The 20,840-nt window shown below is 33.6% G+C and overlaps 1 protein-coding gene across 1 annotated transcript in view; it reads left to right on the top strand.

Annotated features, from left to right (window-relative positions):
• Window positions 1-20,840, top strand: part of LOC145687799 (uncharacterized) — a 282,809-nt gene that overhangs the window by 68,630 nt on the left and 193,339 nt on the right. The window contains exon 2 of the mRNA XM_081761226.1: window positions 19,786-19,882. Coding sequence (XP_081617352.1) covers window positions 19,840-19,882 — 43 coding nt within the window. The 5' untranslated portion in view covers window positions 19,786-19,839. The remainder of the gene's footprint in view (window positions 1-19,785; window positions 19,883-20,840) is intronic.

The following is a 20,840-nucleotide window of genomic DNA, read 5'->3' as shown; positions in this document are numbered from 1 at the left end:
TCCTGTTTCTACCACCAACCAAGCAAATTTATGGTGGACATCATGTCCAAGTGTCTTTCGTGATACTCCTGTTTCATCCCACATCATCATTCCACTAATTCGTCCGTCATCATTTACTTGCCTAAATCATCCGTCTCCCTTAGTCTAACGGCCATTGCCTACATAGATAGATAGATCGAAATATAATGCATAAGAGAAAAATGTAACAACTGATTTTTTTCCTCAAGAATTCCAAATCTACTAACTGAATAATAGATTTGCAAACAAAAGAATGAAAACGTTCGTTTATTTAGCTTTGCACGATTTCCCGGTCCTTGAACAACAAAGAGAATCGTACGTTATGTTGGCATTTACCGTATACGAAATACTACAAAAACAGTAGTGGTTTTCAAATTTCTAAGAGCGTAAATATTAGTTGCTATGCAACGTCCATATTTGACTCAGGAGAAGAAAGACGTTTAGTGGGTATATATGATAAAGAATTTGTGAAGCACTACTATCGTTAGCCCTCTGTTTTCATCTTCCCTCTGGCAGCGCGCGTCAAATTGCATTAGACTTTTCTTTTCTATGAGGAAAATCAATAACTTATCTTATTCTATACAATTGCTTTCCGTTGAATTTTATGAGTTGCTTTTTTCTTCCTTTATGTTTTGTCTGCATTGAATATATTTCTTTTCTCTAAGCATTACTAAGAGGAACTCACATTTCATTGTATGTATTTCATTTTTGTACCTGACTTTATATATGAGCAGTTCGGGGAGCATACTGGTAAGAGCCACTTCGTTGAATTTTAGTTATTACGGTGGAATGGCTTGGGATTAAACCATATAACAATATGTAGGTATTTTAATTTCGGAAATATACCTGCTGGTGACGAGGGAAGCTTGTTTGGTATGTGCAATCGCATTGAATTGCATGGAGATGCTGAGTATTCTTTTCCAGTTTACTCGAAAGTCAGAAAATGCGACATGTCATTATGTCCCCCCGAGCAGCTCATATTTGGGTATATTGGGTTGCGCTTTCTTCATAGCAATCTGCGAAACAAATGTAAAATTGCATCCCAATTTGTAATTTCTTTATAGTATTTTAGGTAGCAATGAAAATCGAATTTATTTACTTAAAGACAGTTCACTGCAAGAGTGATCTGTGTCATAAACAGAATGAGATTGTATAAATAAAAACTAATGAAACCTAATAACATTTGAACGATCCAACCCATCTCGATCAAAATGACAACATATATGAGGGTCGAGGCTTCGGTGTTTCTTTTTTTTTATCGCTTCACTTTGACGAGCCAACAAAGGGGAGGAGAAAGGAGAAATGCATGTAAAAAATAAAATAAAAATGACTGATTTTGTGATTTCTTCATTCTTGAACCACCCGACCGATCTCAATCAAATTTTCAACATACAAGAGTTTAGGTGTAGGAATTACTTTTCACTATTTACTTTGACGATTCAACCTAGGGTAAGGGGGAGGGGATATACATTTTAAAATGATCAAAAAAGACCGATATTAGTGTGAATACATTGTTTTCGGGGTCGATGAGAGAAACAGTGACATTTCTGATGCTGTCTCAATCCAAGTTCAGCCCTGATAGTTGGGAAGGGGAATGGTACAACTAGGGGAGGGGGTTAAACATTTAAAAATGATCGAAAATGATTAATGTTAGTATCGAATCCATAGTTTTAGGAGTAGCTGAGGTTAACAGTGACAATTCTGATGCCATGTGCTACAGCATGGAGGAGTGACATTCACGTGAACAGTGACATTTCTGATCTGGTTTAAATCCAAAATCAACTCCGGTACTTCGGGGAAGGGAAGAAAGAGTTATATAAACATGATCGAAAATGGTCACTATCAGTGTCAAATTTATAGTTTTCTGGGTCGCTTAGATGAACAGTGATACTTTCGATCCCGTTTAAACTCAAATTCAACCCCGCAACTTGGGGGAAGAAGAAATATTTATAAATGATCGAAAATGACTGATATTGGTGCTGAATCCACATTTTTTGCGGTCGCCGAGATGAACGGTGACAGTTCCAATGCCATGGGCAGCAGGATATATATATATATATATATATATATATATATATATATATATATATATATATATATATATATATATATATTAGGGTGTCCCTTATTTTGGGTAATTTCGTATTGCGATACGCACACCCCTCAAATGTATTCTATGTGACCATAAACACCCATTAGTGAAATAGCAGATTTCTACGAGAACGTTAACGGCGCCGACTTGGCGACAAAGTCATGAAATGACGTTTTCATATTATAATATAATTTAGAATTTCGAACCGTGATAACGGAGACACTAAAAGAGACAGAGAGACGAAACTTAGCACGAACCAACTAGAGGAAGGAAGACATCTGTTCGTGTATTGAAAAACAGCACCGGATGAACAGTGTTGTCAACACAAGATAAAATTGTGTTTTTGTAAATGGAATGACCAAAATTGAATATCATTGTTGGAAGCAACAATGAGAATAGAGACGAAAGGTATGGTAAACGCAGATCAGTGCTGCAAACTTTTCCAGAAATGACGTGTGATATGTGTTGGCGCACGCAGGGAGTGAGGTACTAACGTTTTATACACCTTAAATCAGACATTCAGAAGAACAGTTTATGTTGACTCGAAGTCTAGAAGGATCCGTTGAACAGTGTTGACGTCAACAGAAGAGAAAAATTGAGTTTGGAAAACATACAATAACTCGGAACAGATCACTAATGATTTATGATTTAAAACGTATAATGCAAGTTGGTAGAGCATGAGGAGCAGAACTGTGGTTATGTGAGATCGATAATTGACCGATATATACGATATTTTGTAAAAGCTGACAATTGAGGTTTGTGAAAGGTGGCGCACACTGCAAGCGGGTTGGAATCCCAACAACCTGGTTAAAATATGAAAACAGCGTTCAATTTGCATGGAACTATGTACTCGTGGGCTTTTGATGACGTTGATAACTATGATAACAAGAAGAGTAAAAACTCCGCCGCTGTACAGCGTTGCCATCTTTTACAAACCATAGTTTTCTGCTTTAAGAAGATTCCGAATATATTTGTTAGTACGTGGGTTATCAATCTCACATAACCACGGCAATACTCGTCATGCTCTTCTGCCTTGCATTATAGGTTTTAAACCATACAGCACTAGTGACCTTTTCCGAGTTATTGTATCTCTTCCAAACTCAATTTCTCCCTTCTGTCGATGGCAACACTGTTCAGCGGATCCTTTTAGACTTAGAGTAAGCGTAAACAGTTGTTGTCAATATCTGATTTAAGGTGTACAAAACGTTAGTATCTCACTCCCTGTGTGTGCCAACACATATCACACGTTATTTCTCGAACAGTGTGCAACACTGATATTCGTTTAATATCTCTTTTGTCTTTATTTTATTGTTGCTTCCAACGATGATATTCAATTTAGGTTATTTTATTTACAAAAAAAAATCTCCTGGGTTGACAACACTGTTCAACTGGTGTTGTTTGTCAATAAACGAACATATGTCTTCCTTCCTCTAGTTGCTTCGTGCCAAGTTTCATATATCTGTCTCTTTTAGTTTCTCCGTTATCACTGTTGGAAATTCTAAATGATATTATAATGTGGAAACGTCATTTCATGATTTTATCGCCAAGTCGGCACGGGTTAACGTTCTCGTAGAGAGCTGCTATTTCACTAATGGGTGTTTACGGTCACATAGAATACATTTGGGGGGTGCACATCGCAACACGAAATTACCCAAAATAAAGGATACTATATATATATATATATATATATATATATATATATATATATATATATATATATATATGGTCGAAAATGACCGATATTACTGTCGAATCCACAGTTTCCGGGGTCGCATATATATATAGAGGAGTGGCATATATATACATATATATATATATATATATATATATATATATATATATATATATATATATATATATATGATCAAAATGGCCGATATTATTGTGGCTCAGTGGTAGAGCGTTCACCTCTGGTGCTTGGGGTCCCGGGTTCGATCCCAGCCCCCGCCAAGTGAACCTTGTGGTGGACAAGCACCGTGTGCGTGGGTTTTCTCGGGGTTCTCCCGTTTCCTCCCACTTTCTTCATTCCACCATTTCATTCATTACTCATCATCACCGTCTCCTTTAGCCTAACCGGCATAACCGTGGGACGTAAAACTCAAAAATTTCATTTCATTTCATTTCCGTTATTATTGTCTGATTCGTAGTTTTTAGGGAGCTGAGATGAAGAGTGACGCTTCCATCCCGTTTAAAACCAAATTCAGCCCCGCAACTTAGGAGAGGGGGAGATATAAGATGATCGAAATGACCATTATTAGTGTCGAATCCATGGTTTTCGGGGTCGCCGAGATAATCAATGATTTTTCCGATGCCGCTTAAATCGATGCCATTATAAACGAAAACAGCATATTTCACGGGCACTACACACATGAGATACGGAGTTGTACATTTAAATTTTCATTTCAACCGAGCGAAGCGGGTAATATATACAAATGTATAGCAATTTTTAAGCAAAAAATAAATCAACATTCTCAAACAAAAACTTGCAAATATCTTTTTGTTTAAATTTTAAATTGTCATTTGAATGCCATAATTAAATAGTTTAAATTGAGTGCAAAAAAAGTTTAACAAAAAATATAATTGAAAAAAAAATAAAACAAGAAACGATAAAATTTTTGACCAGTGCAAAATCTCCAAATTTAAGAAAAAAAATATCGTTTAAACGGAAAATAATTTAAAGAGCGACCAAAATTAACGAGGAACAGACAAAGAACAAAGAAACAACAAAAAAGAAAAAAAAACAAAACAAAATAGCTTGAAAACGCTTAGCCTATCAAATTGCACCAAGGATGACTTTCAACTAATGGCCGTAGACTGAGTTGAGACTAAAGTTTAAAGTGTGAAATTGTTATTGATATACATTAATTGGTTTGAATAATATATAGAATTTCAAGTTCTATATTGTTTCACCAATGATAAACTATGACTCCTAGCCACAATTAAACTAAAATTTTAAAATAATGGTCGAAATGCCATACGAAATAACTTTCAAACCTACCAAAAATGTAAGCGAAAACTTCAAAGAGACCAACCAATCACATTGTACCAAGAACTACTTTCTACCAACGACCCTATACTATGACTTGTAATGTAAGTAAAATTATAGTGTGAAACTGTTGCTGTTGCATACCAATCTGTTTTAGCAATTGTCTATCCGGTACAACAAAAACTTCCAGTTTAAAAAGCTCAACAACATTATTAAGAAAAACAAACATTGAGAAGCATAAATATTGCGATAAGAGAAACTTTACACAGTCAACCATCAAACTTTTTTCTGTTTTCAACTATTCGATTAAACAAAAAAAAAAAAACGGTTTTCAATATTCAACTACATCTGTGATCTTAAACTATAAAATATGACTACAAATCCTAAAGTTCAGCATGAAATCGTTACTGTACATCTATAAGTTTTAATAATTATATTTCAGCTTTCAAGTTCTAAAACTTCACACCAAATATATTAGACTGAGAGTCGTAACTACAACAGTAAGGTTCAAAAATGTTCAAACTTAAAACGTTTAAAACATTGATCGAAAATTTAAAAAAAAATAAATAACAATGATTTGAAAATAATTAACCAATCAGATTCGCCAAGAATATTATCTCCATCACTAATCTTAGACTACAAGTCGTAACTACAATCTTAAGATTCAATGTGTGAAATTGTTTAAACCATTCTTCAAGTTTAAATTTTGGCTATTTTTGCCCATACAAAGAATCAACGTAAACAATTAAAATTTATAAAATAAGTAAAACAATAAAATACAGTCATGGATAATATTTACAAATTTTGTCTTCTGATATTGGATCGTAGATTCTCGATTCCATCCTGTTTACTTCCTCAAGAGATTGATATGTTATTTTTCAATCTTTTTCGTGCAAATCCCTCACAATTTGCCTAAAAGCTATTGTTAAAATTTGTATGTCCTCCAATTTCGCTAATTTATACTTGTGATCCATGTTTGCATATATAGGTATAGGGCCCAATATGATTGGATCAACTCCTAAGAATTATATAGCCGTAGAATAAACTGCGTTGTCCTATATGTTGTTCTCTCTATTTGGTTGAAAAGTTTTCTCGTTGCGTATTATAAAGGATTCATCCATTTTTGGGATATTGTCCAATTTTCCGTTTTGTTTTTCTTATGTATATTTTAAATCTATTTTCTAAGAGGGGAGAAAATTCGTTATTACCTTGAATGCCCTCCACTTGAGATTATGTTTGTACTATTTTATCTTTAATACGTGTTGTTCCTTTTCTTTTCCTTTCTAAGAATTGTTCCAGTTTTCTTTTATCCCTTTCTTACTTGGTGATTTATTCTTCTAGATTGTTTGGCTAAGGATTGTTGTTTCTATCCATAATTGATTTTACCAATAATCCTATCCCTGGCTGCCCTGTAAGATACACATTCTTCACTATTGGGAGTCTGGCAAATATTGTGCCGCAGTTTTCACGTAACATATATTTTTTTTTTATCTTTTTCACCACATTCATCTCCTTTGTAGCGTAGTCTACCACAATACCAACATCGCTGTTTTTCCTTATTATCGCAGTATTTTGCAATATGCCCGAACTCTTGGCAGATGTAAAATTTCGGTACTACCAAAATTCCTTAACCTTATGCGACTCGTATTCGATATATACATTATCGTTGTTTATTAGGTGTTTCCTTATTAAGGGAGATACTTCCATAACTGACATCATTGTTGTTTTTTTCTTTCCCGCTCTGAATCTTGGTTTGATGGATTTGGCTTCCGCTTGGAGATTGTCTTCAAAATTTTGTTCTTTTAATGTTTCTTTATTTCTTGATCTTTCAGATCAGACGGAACCCCGTAAATGATCATTAGGATATTTGTTTTTTTCCCCTCAAAATTAAAATTATTCTTAATTTCTTCTTTTGTTGTAATTTTCTGTAGATCTTCATTAGTTGTTGTTTCGAGGACGACGAGATCCCTAGTCGTCTTACGCCAGTTATTTTTAATTTGTCTTTCCTGGGATCGATTGTTTCAGTTAATCTTCTTGCTGTTTTCTTTGTTGTCTCACCTCCTTTAGGTCGAATGATTATGGCCGATTTAGTTTTTGCTGCCACCTGCATGATTTATTTTCTCCTTTTATGTAATAGTTCTTTCCTGTTTCACGATTTCTGACCATGTTGGTTGTCTTATAATCATTCCCCTTTGGTCTACTTCCATTTTACTGGTCTGGAACTCGTCCAGTTTTTTTTCGTCAGGTATTCTATTTCTTTATATATTTTTGTTACATCCGGTTATCTCTCCAATTTTAAAGTAGCTATTCTCTCTCTCAGTTGTGCTGATTCTGTTAATGAGTTGCTCTCTAATTTGACAATTGTCAGTGCATTATCTTTTATCTTCTCTTGAAATTTGTGATTTTCCTTCTCCAGATCAGCATAATTTTGCTCCAATGTCCTCAGCTTCTTAGTCTTTATTTTCGATTTCTTTTTCCATCCTGTCATAGTGCTTATCTCTATCGGCTCTTATTTATGATTTTTCCTTTTTGAAGTTTTCTATTTCAGTTCCTTTTGTATTGCAATATCATTTTGAATGTTTTCTTTTTTTTGTCCTCCAATCTTGATCCCTTTTGACCAGACATCATTTCTGTTTCCATCATTAACTTTTCTTGTAATATTTCTCCGTATTTTGAGTGAAGATTTTCGTTTTTTTTTTTTTTTTTCCTTTGGGAAAGTTTTCCTTCCAGCTCTTCACGGCCCTTAACCCAAACGACCATTCTCCTTTTTAAGCGTTCCAATTTTCCTATTTCAACTTTCTTCCAGTCTAGTAAATTATCTAGGTAGTCCAGCTCTGCTTCGTATTGATCTATGGTGTCAAAACCATGTTTCCATGGTTGGTTTCTTCGTTGTTTGAATTTCCGGAGAGCTTTCTTCTCTGCTTCTTTTACGAGCTTCTACGTCGTCTGACTTGGTCATAGATACTGTGTTTGCTGATGTCGTCATTTGGGTATCCTTTGCTTGTTTCTTGGTTTGCGAGCTCTTCCTACTCAAGGGCGGGCTACGTTTCATCATCTTAACATACCACGCGGTTACCGCGAAAAACCGAAATTGTCCCCTGAAAAATTACGGATAACCCTCAATACACTCACGTATAAAGGGTTATCTAGTATGAAAGATAACAAACCTATGTACTAACCATATAACCATATGTTGTGGTAAAGCCTCTTCTAAGAAGACAAATTAAGTCTACTATTAACCAGATTTCTGGTTAGGCACTCGGTCGAAAAAAAAAGTGTAAAAAACTTGTTCAGGCCAGCCATCCTGAATGAGGTTTTCCTCATTCGCACCAGGCAAATGCCGGAGTGGTACCTAACATATAAGTCCCAGGCTGCTTTTCTCCTTCCTCAGTCCTTTCTTCATTCTCTTTTTCTCTGGATAGTGTGCTCGCCGAGGGACGTCATCCCTCAAACATGACGGGCTAACATGGCTACAGATGCCGAAAGCCCATAAATATAAATACTAAAATAATAGTTAACCATATGTTAATACTTATATTTGACATGTTTTTATTATTCATGCAAGGAGACAAGCAGGATCATCCAAATTTAGAGTTACATACTCAAACACTAGAGCATATTTGTGAAATGCTATTATTGTTTTGAAAATTCCTAAATTATGGGGTGGTCTGTATGCTCGTCCGATTTTTTTTTGAGAATGAGACATGAATGTATCCATGTAATATGGAAGATAATAGGGACGGGTCAATGTATCCCTCCCGAATTTGAACGGCATAGTAATTGTTCCCATGTCCTATGAAAGGGAATGGAGCCCTATAATCATCCTTTTTACCGTATAAAGTAATGAAGCCTCGTCAAAGGGAACAAAATAGCCTCCAAAATTTGAATGTTTTAAGCATTTTTCATCCATAAAAGGAACAATATGGACTACCCAAACTTAATCAGATGCGGACACTGGTCCTGCGCTAAAATACCTCATTTTCAGCTTTGGTAATTTCCAAAATTTAAGTGGGGTAGTCATATGTATCTCTCCAAAAAAATTAGGTGATGTACCAAGGTACCCTTGTCAAAATTTAGACGAATCGTCTTATGTCTAAAGTACCAGAAATGTGTTCCTTTCCTTTCATCTCTAGGTCATTGACCCCTGTCTAAAGTACCAGAAATGTGTTCCTTTCCTTTTTTCTCTTTGCTGACTCGGCTAGCAGTACGTTTCTCCATGCCCCTCAGGATTTTCAGCAGTCCGATCAGTTTTATGATCAATGATTATTCGCTTCAATTTAAAACCATTATCACATATGTCCTTTAAAAAGTATTTCTAAATGGTAAATATCACAGTGTGTCAAACTAATATAATAGTAAACAGGCACGCTAATATATGTCGATACTAACGCTATCGCTTGCTTGCCTGACACTAACATGTGTCACTAGTGTGCCGATTGCCAACCTGCCGATTGTAAACTGTTGTATTTAATTGAAGCGTTAAAATATTATGTTGTTTCGATGCAATTATTTCAAATAAGATAAAACCGTAACCATATTTAGCTTTGAGCAAAAGTATTTGGGACGTTCGGAGTGCAAGGGAATCAAGCCAAATTAACCAAGAGATGAGACACAACGTTTGTACGGTACAATTAAGTACATGGAAAAATTAACACAATCAGCAAATAAGGATTGGTTCTCTTGTTCAATTAATGCACCACTTGAGTAGCCACACGTTGGATAGTGGGCAAACTCAATAATAATAATAATAATAATAATAATAATAATAATAATAATAATAATAATAATAATAATAATAATAATAATAATAATAATAATAATAATTACTCATTTTAAAATGTAAACCATTAGAGTTCCTAATTAAGTTGATTTTAACGTATAAAGTACAACAGGTCGCAGACTCGGGCGCAACAACCTGAATGTATGGCAACTACTTTAATTTAATGCCATCAATAAGTTCTCATTTTGTTGTTTACTGAATAGTACATCAACAGTTTACTTTCCAGTTCTGTCTGATGTTGATAGTGCTTCAGGCATAAATTGACAAATGTATGACCAGAGAGTTCAGTCCACATTTCTAGTACAATATTCAATATTTTCTCCGTTTTAATTCGTGTAGCGTAATTTCCACTCGCATATAACACAATACAATGTCCTGTTTTCTTTTATCTAATTTTTTTCTCAGTGTGTGTAGCGAAACTGCTGATTAATATTTCTAGTAAGAATCCCAGGGGGTACAAACATGATTTCGTATCAAACCATAGCGGATAATAACTCGACGCTTCGTTAAGCCATTCTTGCAATGTCTGTGGCGTAACTAACGCGATTATACGAATCGATAAAGCTCTTTGGCCCATCTATTCGGAGCAATTCAGTAATGGAAAATTCAACGTGTGTTAATGTTAAAGCATTGCATTTCGGAAACTTGCTGAAAAAGTGCTTTACTCATTCTCACCCGTGCTATATATCAGCGTTTCTATTCACTGAGACACCTCAAGGCCAAGTTATGTATGCTAAATTCTGGAATCTTACTGACGATTCACTATTCTGGAAGTTGCAACACACGCATACATATATACGTATACAATGACTCGAAAAGTAATCAAATTTCGTACGTCTTCAGTGCTATTATTAGTATCGAGGATGTAAAGTGGTTAATTAAATTACGCGTATTAGTTTGCACGTCTATGAATATATTAATGTTGGCGCTTTCAATGTAAATAAATGAATAATTACATAAATAAATAAATAGGCAATAATTATTACATTATAAAAGGAAAAATAGGATTCGCACAACTTATATATCGAATAATAATAATAATAATAATAATAATAATAATAATAAATAATAATAATAATAACAATAGCATCACTTTCAAATTGGTTAGCACTTTGTGTGTTATCTTTAGCACTAAAATTGCCTGAAGCCTTCAGGGAATTGAAAGAATTAAGATCGCTGCAACCACAGACGAAATGTTATTATGTTCTTTCAATAGTGTATTTTTACTTTTGAGCGACGAAAGGAGAGGAAAAAAAAGTACGACGATTTTGACACAGAAAAAGAAAAAAAAAATATCAAATTCGAGATTTCAACTGATTTACACATTTCATGAATCGAATGACCGAAAAAGTCATTTTTCAACATCTTTCCGTCTTTTCGTCCGTTTCTTCAGATGTAAACTCAACTAAAGATAGAAAGAAGAAAACACGAATAGCATTAATGGGCACGTGCGGAGAAATACATTGTCGTTAGTTTCATGCTTCTAGTACAAATAATAATGGATATACGAGCATGAGAATGGCTGCAAACAGAAAGACTAGTGGCCCACTTGACCGCCAGTACTGCTTTACGTATGAGCTGTCAAACGTCATGGGAAAAGATGAAGAAACATTAACTTATGGCGTTCAAAATGAAAGAAGAAATCATGATGCATTGTTAGCATCACTTATTTGTTAGTGTAGAGGACGTGATGACAATAAGCATAACAGTATGTCGAATAACCATAGGAACTGACATATGTGATAAGAGTAAACCTAGTCTGTCGAAGTATCTTCGAAATGCTGATCGCCTGCTGCCATACAGGCTTAAAGTTGCACACGCAAAGATCGTTCCACAGAATGTAGCATCACACGTGAAATGGCCCTACGGACTGCAGTAATGCGTTGTAGCATATCGTCCAGTGTTGATGGCGCATCCTGTTAGACTATGTCATTGTTTCCCCCCCAAAAAAAAACATTTAACGGTGTCAATATCGAGAACGAGCAACCCATTTGACATGTCCTCCACATCATATCCACCGATTGGGAAACATATTATTCAAATATGTTGTAGTGCGTCGTGCACTGCAAGCTGGACGACCGTCATGTTGATACCACATTTTCCTCCTTATTTGAAGCTGTATGTCCTCAAATAGTGTTGGCAGTTCATTTTCTAGGAAGTGTATGTATCGGACAGCATTCAGTGCCCCATGCTTTGAAAAAAGGTCCAATGAGATATTCACCCGCTATTCCAAACCAGTTGTTAACACTCCAAGAGCGCTGGCGTTCCACTTGTAGAGGCCAATTTGGATTTGCTACAGACCAATAGTGCATGTTCCTTAGGTTAACGTTTCCATGATTGGTAATGGTTGCCTCGTCAGTGAATAGGATACGCGACAAATCTGAAGTGTCCTGTCGCAAGACCGATCCCCAACTCCGAGCACGGCTCACAAAATTATTCCCATGTGCCTAGGTAGTTATTGATGGATGGAGATATGATATGGCTGGAACATACGTGTATGCAGAATGTGAACTTATATCGCTATCCCTGGCAATATAACTCTTGTTTATGTGTGAACTCACAGCAACAACAACTAGAACATTTGTTGCACCCACTTCACCTATAATTGGCTGGATACGCACACGTTGTATCGGTGTTACACTTCTAGTGTCCCTTAATTTCACAAATAGCTTTCCAAAAGGACGCCATAACAGCTACCATCTGTACGGATAAGAGCTCTTGGAAAGTAATAAAATTATGGCAAAACGGATAAGAATAAAAAAAGTGTTATCAAATGATTTTTTATGGTAGCACATAATGAAGATGGTAAACGCTTAAGAAAACATGTAATATTGAGTAACGGGAAATATAGAAATTATAATTACAATCACAAGAGTAATAGCAATAATATAGTTATTTTTCATCAAAATGTACAAGGGTATACGTTTTATAAAAAAAATAGCATGTTAGAAGAACTACTCTCGGACAAATTGGTGGGAATAAATTTAATATGTATAACAGAACACTGGTTTGAATCAGGTTACTTAAAATACTTAAACATTCCGCAATTTGAGCTAAGAGCAGGATACTTCAGAAGTAATAAAGATAGAGGGGGAGCTTGCATATATGCAAAAAGGGGCCTAGAAAAAAAAAGAATACACTATACCTAGGTTTAAATATTTAAATGTAGAAAAAACATTTTGAAAGTTGTGCACTAGAAATTGTAAATTATAACCTTGTAATTGTATGTGTATATAGAACTCCCGACAGTGATATATATATATATATATATATATATATATATATATATATATATATATATATATATATATATATAAATGGATGCCATACTATACTATTTTCTGAAAATCAAGAAGAATGTCGTAATTGTTGGGGATATCAACATTGATTTTTTTACAGACGATAAAACACGAGATAAATCATCTAGATTCATTTAATATGGGCGCAATTGTTAACGTTCCCACGCGTATTACAAAATTCTCCGAAAGTGCAATTGATCAGTTCATAGTGATCAAACATTTTAAACACAACACAGTATAAATTCTCAACACTGTTTTTTCAGTCCCCATTGCCCAAGTACTCGATATACATGAAACCCCCAATGAAACTTCTTGTTATATAAGAGCAACTAACATAACTTACAGAAGAAAATTTAATAATATACAATATTTTAATCACCTTAAGGTTAATGAAGGTTAATGAAGTTTTCAGTTGCTTCATTGACACCATAACTTTGTATTTCAATCTAGCATTCCCTGTTATAAAATGTGTAATTTTAAGAAAACAGTCAAAACCGAGTGTAACGCAAGGGATCAGAATAGCAAGTAAAGAAATGCGACTTCTTAACAAGGCTAAATCACAAGGAAATATGTCACCATGTACAGAGACATATTACAAAAATACAAGAACATATATAAAGTAATGCTGAAAGAAGAAAAAAAAGTTACACAACGACACAATCATTAACAATTAAGATAGTAAGACAAAGGCGTTGTGGAAACTAGTGAAGAGCGAATTAAATATAAACTGTCGTAATGTTGACGATAATTTAGAGATTACTAAAAATGGCAACATAATAAACAATCCGCATAGCTGACCTATTTAATAATTATTACAGCAACTTATAACAAACGCACAATAATCGACCAGCATTGCCCACTTCGAAAATATTCTCAAAAATTTCCAACAATACAATGCGTCTACATCCAGTTGCCAACACAGAAATATTAAAAGTGATAAACAGAATGAAACGTAAGTGGTCAGCTGGTGTAGATGGTATATCGCCAAGAATTGTAAAGAAGAGCATTAAATATATTTCCGACCCCCCTGTTTCCTTATAAATATGTCATTCTTAAATGGAGAATTCCCTAGTATACTAAAAATTGCAAAAGTAAAACCAATATATAAAAATGGCGACAAATCAGCGCTTACAAATTATATACCTATTTCACTTCTCCCAACTTTCTTAAAACTTCTAGAAACCACAATGAGTGTCCGAGTAGCATCTTTTTTACTCAAATATGATATAATAACATACGAACAACATGGCTTCTTAAAAGTTAAATCAACGGAAACTGCAATTTATAATTTCCTAGAAATCGTTCATAAAATCTAGATAATAAGGATAAATATATAGGTGTATTCCTTGATCTTTCCAAAGCATTTAACTTAGTGTCATATAAAAATTTTCTTTCAAAGCTACAAGATTATGGAATAAGAGGCGTTGAATACAAATGGTTTCAATCGTATTTGGAAAATCAGCAGCAAGTAGTAGCAATTAAATACAATAATAAAAAAAACTACATATCACATATCGGAGAAACAAGAAATATCAAGTGGAGTGTCACAAGGATCCGTATTAGATCCATTATTATTTTTGATATACATTAACGACCTACCAAGTAATGTTGCTCCAGCAGAACCATCACTTTATGCAGATGATGCTAATATTATAGTAAAAGGGAAAACAAGAGAGGAAATTAAAGGTAGTGCAAACCAAATCCTATGTTAACTATCTCACTGGATTCTAGAAAATAAACTTAAATTAAACATTGAAAAAACGCACAGAATCAATTTTCATCATCTGCGCAACAAACATGCATAGCCCGTGAATATTTTAATTGAGAATAATGAAATAGACTACGTAAATTCAACGAAGTTCTTTGAAATTAGGATAGACAGAAAATTTTCCTGGGATGTGCATATAACAAAGCTTAGTAACAAATTAAATCATTTTTTTCGCAATTAAATTACTTAAAAACGTGTTAAAAGATTCTACTTTAAAAACAATTTGTTTTGGATTATTCCAGTCGAATTTAACATATGACATTATATTTTGAAGAAGCCAAAGTAATGTTTACAATACAGAAGCGAATAATAAGAATGATGACAACTGCTAAACCAAAAGATCACTGCAAACCAATATTAAAAATTAAAAAAAAAACTTCGTATACTTCCAGTGCCATGTTTGTATATCTTTAATTTACTGATATTTGTAAAGAAACACCTGGAGGGTATCCTTACGCGAGTAGAACAACATAATTATGATACAAGAAACAAACGAAACCTTTCCATTGTAGAACATACAACTGCATTATATGAGAAAGGGTGTAATTATGTGGATATCATGCTGTACAATAAACTTCCCAAAAATATAAAGACTCAGGACTCTGCTGCTAAATTAGAAAAACAAAAAAAAAATAACTTCAGATTTTTTTAAAAAAAAAAAATACAGCATTACTTTTACTCAGTAGACGAATACATGAATAGCAAACTGAAAAAAAAAATCTCAGTGTCACTGCTTGTCATTAAGATTGGGTATATATGGAAGGATTTCTACATTCACTGCAAGTAATAATTATTTACTGTAACTTTATTTGTAATAATGATATCATCGAAAATCTAATCATAAGTAGCAGTGGCGGCCGGTGGATTGTGGTTTCGGGTGTTGCAGTACGAACGATAAGAGACAGAAGGTATAGTTGACTCATTGACTAATCAGCATAACTTTAGATGCAAATGCTATGTGACATGTTAAATTAAATATAATTCTGTTTGCAAAAAATAAAAAAAACAGAATATTTTATCCGATTAATCACCTTGATTAATTAGAAGTTCATTCTCCTCTCTTTGATTGGAGCAAATCTGTCTAATACATGCTGATTGAACTCTGGTATTCTTATTGTTCGATGGAAAGCATAACCAATGGTGATAACCTTTCTTGGGACATTCAATTCCTTGAAAGTTTCAATTCTTTCTCATGTGAAAAAAAAAAAAAAAACTTTTCGTCTTTTGCTGACGCCATAGGTACAGTTAATATTAATTTCAAAGCTTTGTAGATTCAATAAATATTTTTTTCTAGATTATTGTGAACGATTCATTCTAGCAAACTCAGTCCCTGACAGTGATCGGAATTCCTCTTCAGCGTTGACTGAAGAGAGTTCGTAGCAGAGATTAGTGATATAAAAAAATGTACATTGAACACACTTTATTCACAGTTTATCCAGGAAAATTTAAAATAAATTGAGGAAATGTATCTGGCGCAAACAATACTACTGCCATAAGATATCCTGTAAATTTAAACTGTATTCTTTTAACACTCTCCTGAATTGCCCTTTGCTTGTTTTGTCTAAGCCTTAATTGCAAATTTTTCCTCAGTTGAAAGCTGGTCAATGTTTTTGTAAGTTATTTACAGAAGTCATGGTATACAATTCATTCAGAATTTGTAGGTTATTTACAGAATTAAAGCACGCACAATAAAATTAAACCTAATAATTAAAAACCAAAACAGCTGATACAAAATAGGTACTGGTATATGAATTCCGAATGTCTCATATTCATACATCAACACACACACATGTGCATAAAAGAAAAAAAAACTACATTCCAAATCAATCGTCTTGCTTGTTACGCAATACACAATGAACACAATATACTTCCACATGAGGCGTAACAATGCTTACCATTGTGATATGTTCTGGAAAGGAAACCTCGAAACCCGCCAGATGAAGGATCAGCATGTAACAGAAGCCAAAAAATCAAAGAACATCAAAACAAACAGCACTACCAGTTCTACACCCAGAAATGTTAACTGGGAGGGGTCCAAAGTATTTGAGGGAGGTCCAATACGTCTACATAGTATGGAACCTGTCTCATACTGCACCCGAAAAGACGATAAGTAATTTTTACTTATTGCCATCTATATTTTTAGAAAAAAAAATGATAGAACGATTATTTTTATAAGAAAAGAAGAGTACATGATGAGGCGTAAAATAAAATGTTTAACCTACATCAATCGTTTCTCTGTTAAACAAGTATAGTTCGTTAAGAAAGTCTACAAATGTTAGTCAAGTTTCGAAATTTTTAGGAGGTCCGAACCCGGTGCCCCCCCCCTCGTGGCTACGCTCCTGAGCATTGCTAACTAGTCCCAAATTCAATGTGGCGTTCCCCATCATACAGTTTTATGTGGAAATTATCAACAGTATAAAATATACTTATTTTATAAAGGAAATATCTTCATACTAAAATACTATCCACAGATGGGGGGGGGGGGTGGAGCGATTCTACATACTGACTTATTAATATTTGATTCACAAATTACTGTAGAAGAAGCCTTCATTATCAATATAAGCTAAGAATTGACTTGCAAATGCGGGTCTACTTTCATTTTTTCTCCCCTACTAGATATTTTCTATCTTATTGTGTAATTCTGCAATCACTTTTTTTAATTGTCATTATATTGATTTGCTTCAGTATGGTCCCGTAATTTAAAAATATGAAAGAATAAAAACAAATTCCATTTGTTAATTGCTAGTGAAAAAAAAAATCAGAAATCTTATTTAGAAAGAAAAACCTTCTCGTCCACTGGAAACCGTGCTGTGTTGCAGAAGCACTGCAACGACCAGTCCCTTTAACTTTTAAGATAGGGGAAAGGAGACTTAACATTTGCTTCAATTCCCGCGCTGAAGGAATCTGATCGTTGTATGCTCGCTGCCACACAATATAAATTAGAGACTCTGTGACTGATTATTTTTCGCTTTTTAAAACGGATTAACGGAACGGACAGTTACAGAAGTAAAATATATATATATATATATATATATATATATATATATATATATATATATATATATATATATATATATATATATGTTATTTAAAGTGTATATATGCAAGTATTAAAAAAATATTTTTTTTGTTCTTTACTACTATTGATAATATTTTTTCTTGAAATACTTTGGTCGTTGCGCAACGCTGCAACACTAACATTAGCCACCACTGATAAGTAGTAAATTAATGTATGTAATTTACATTATTATTATTATTTCTTTATGCTTTTGTATTTATATATAATTGACGTGTCCACTTCACATGCATTGTAATACAGTGCTAAATGTATGAAGAAAAATAACTAAAATAAATACAATGCAATACAGATTTTTCATCTAAGTGCCGTCGATTTTCTGTTTGTGCACCTCTTGATTTTGTGATGTTATAGATCGCCATGTTGGAACTTATTTCTTGGTCAATGAACGCAGCAATGTTGTGACTTTCTATAAGCTTCCGTCAGTAGATGAGCATGGCAGCGTCTGTGAAGTTGTCCCTTCCACCTAACGAATTTTTCTTTTTTCTTATCTACATCGTTAGTGTATGGTTAGTTTATGTTAGTTTTGCTTAAATTATCGTTAGTTTCGAAAACATAAAATTTAGGGCAGGCCAACTTCGCGGTTCCCCACCCACAAACGATTTTTTTTGTACATCACATCGTTAGTTTACGTTAGTTTTGCTAAAACTATCGTTAGTTTCGCAAAAAAATAAGAATTTATTCTAGAAGTAAAGTTTCCTGCCAACTCTGAATTAGTCTGCCCATATTGAATTATCATAAACTTCTAATTCATATCGTAAGTTTAATATTAGTTTACGTTAGTTTCACTAAAACTATCGTTAATTACGCCAAAATAATGATTTTATTCGAGAAATAAATGGGCAGGCCAACTTCACGGTTCCCCACCCGCAAAGGAATTTTAAAACTTTTTCTATCACATCATTAGTTTTGCTAAAACTATCGTTAGTTACGCAAAAATAACGACTTTATTCTAGAAATAATCTTTCCTGCCAACTTAGAATTAGCCCGCCCATATGAGGTGGAAGTTTAAGAAGATTCTTTAGGGTCGGGCTAACTTTACATTTCGCGGAAGCCTCTGTTTCTCGAATAAAATCGCTATTTTTGCTAAACTAACGTAAACTAACGATATGAGTTGGAATTTTATGAGAATTCAATATGGGCAGGCTAATTCACAGTTGGCGGGAAACGTTATTTCTAGAATAAAATTGTTATTTTTGCGAAACTAACGATTGTTTTAGGAAAAAAAACTAACGTAAACTAACTATAAACTAACGATGTAATGTGAAAAAAAAATGAAATTCATTTGTGGGTGAAGAACCCTGAATTTGGTCTGCCCATTTATTTTTTGAATATTTTTTTCGAAACTAACGATAATTTAAGCAAAACTAAAATAAGCTAACGGCAAACTAACGATGTAGATAAGAAAAAGAAAAATTCGTTAGGTGGGCGGGACAACTTCACAGATGTAGTATGGCATGCTCTCCCATAGCCATACCAATATAACCAACATTCACTGTATTTTATTTCTGAGTAAAGTGCATATTAAAAAATAAAAGAGCGTTTGTACTTTCGCAAACATTTCTTAAATTGTAAAAAGATTTACAAAAAAAAAAAAAAAAACTATAAGTGTATTCCATCTTTCATTAAGTTATGTTATAGCTAAATATACCGAGTGAGGTGGCTTAAAATGATCATACCATTTACTTATATTTATAGAAAATCAGTATATAGTGTTATCTGTATGCTTTCCAATGTACTTGAGACTTTTTTTTTATACTTTTCAGATTCCTGTTACGGATATTTTCTACTCGTTGTCATCGTTGTAAATAATTGACACGATGCGTGCCATTTCGCATGATGATAGCTCCATCACACCGTACAGTAAGTATCAATTTAATTTTATCATTATATTATTATTATTATTATTATTATTATTATTATTATTATTATTATTATTATTATTATTATTATTATTATTATTATTATTATTATTATTATTAGAAACAGTTCAAATGCTTACATTTTTGTGTATTTAATTTAATGCTACATAGACCGTATATTGATAGCTAATATTATTTTTAGTTAACACTTAGGGGCTAAATTATTTTTAATTATATTTAAGGGCTATAAACAAAGTTAGTGCTTCGAACATAATTATAACGCAATATCTTAGGATATGTAGATCAATGAATTTTTAAAAAATAAAAACTCCATGTATAAGCATTTAATCTATTTACGACACATGATACTCTATTTTAGCTGACATAATATAAAATGGAGTTGAGCTGATTTCAAATTTAATGTCCCTTTCGGCAACGACGCTGTATAAGACGTGGACCTACTGATTAGCGTGGAATCCAAACCACATGAGCTCCAGCCCGTAACCGAACCCGAATCTTCCATGCTAAAGGTGCGCACGCTAATCGCTTTCGCACGAAGGAGCTCTAGTATAACATTGAATAGGTTATCCTAGATGGATGTGATTGATGGTATGGAAATCTGATACCATAAAACACTAATGAATCAAAAAGAAAGAACTAATAGTCATGCCTCTCTTAAAATGTTCCCATTGTAGAATAAATGAAGACTCGCTGTAGAAAATAATGTAATTGCCAACGACAAAAGTTACTGTAACAGTATAGACAAAAATAAAGTAAATTATTCCCAAGTGTCACAAAAATAGAAAATAATATTGATTAGAAATACAACCTAGCATATAACGAAGTATGACAATCTATGTAAGGCATAAATGTATTACAAAAAACAAAATAAGTGAAATAATTGCAAGGTGGAACTTACATTGCTTTCTACAGTGAGTCTTGAAATATATAATTGCACT

Source organism: Thermobia domestica, chromosome 6, assembly GCF_964235325.1.
Source record: "Thermobia domestica chromosome 6, izTheDome1.hap1.1, whole genome shotgun sequence".
NCBI classification, from domain to species: Eukaryota; Metazoa; Arthropoda; class Insecta; order Zygentoma; family Lepismatidae; genus Thermobia; species Thermobia domestica.
This window is presented reverse-complemented; position numbering and strand designations above follow the sequence as displayed.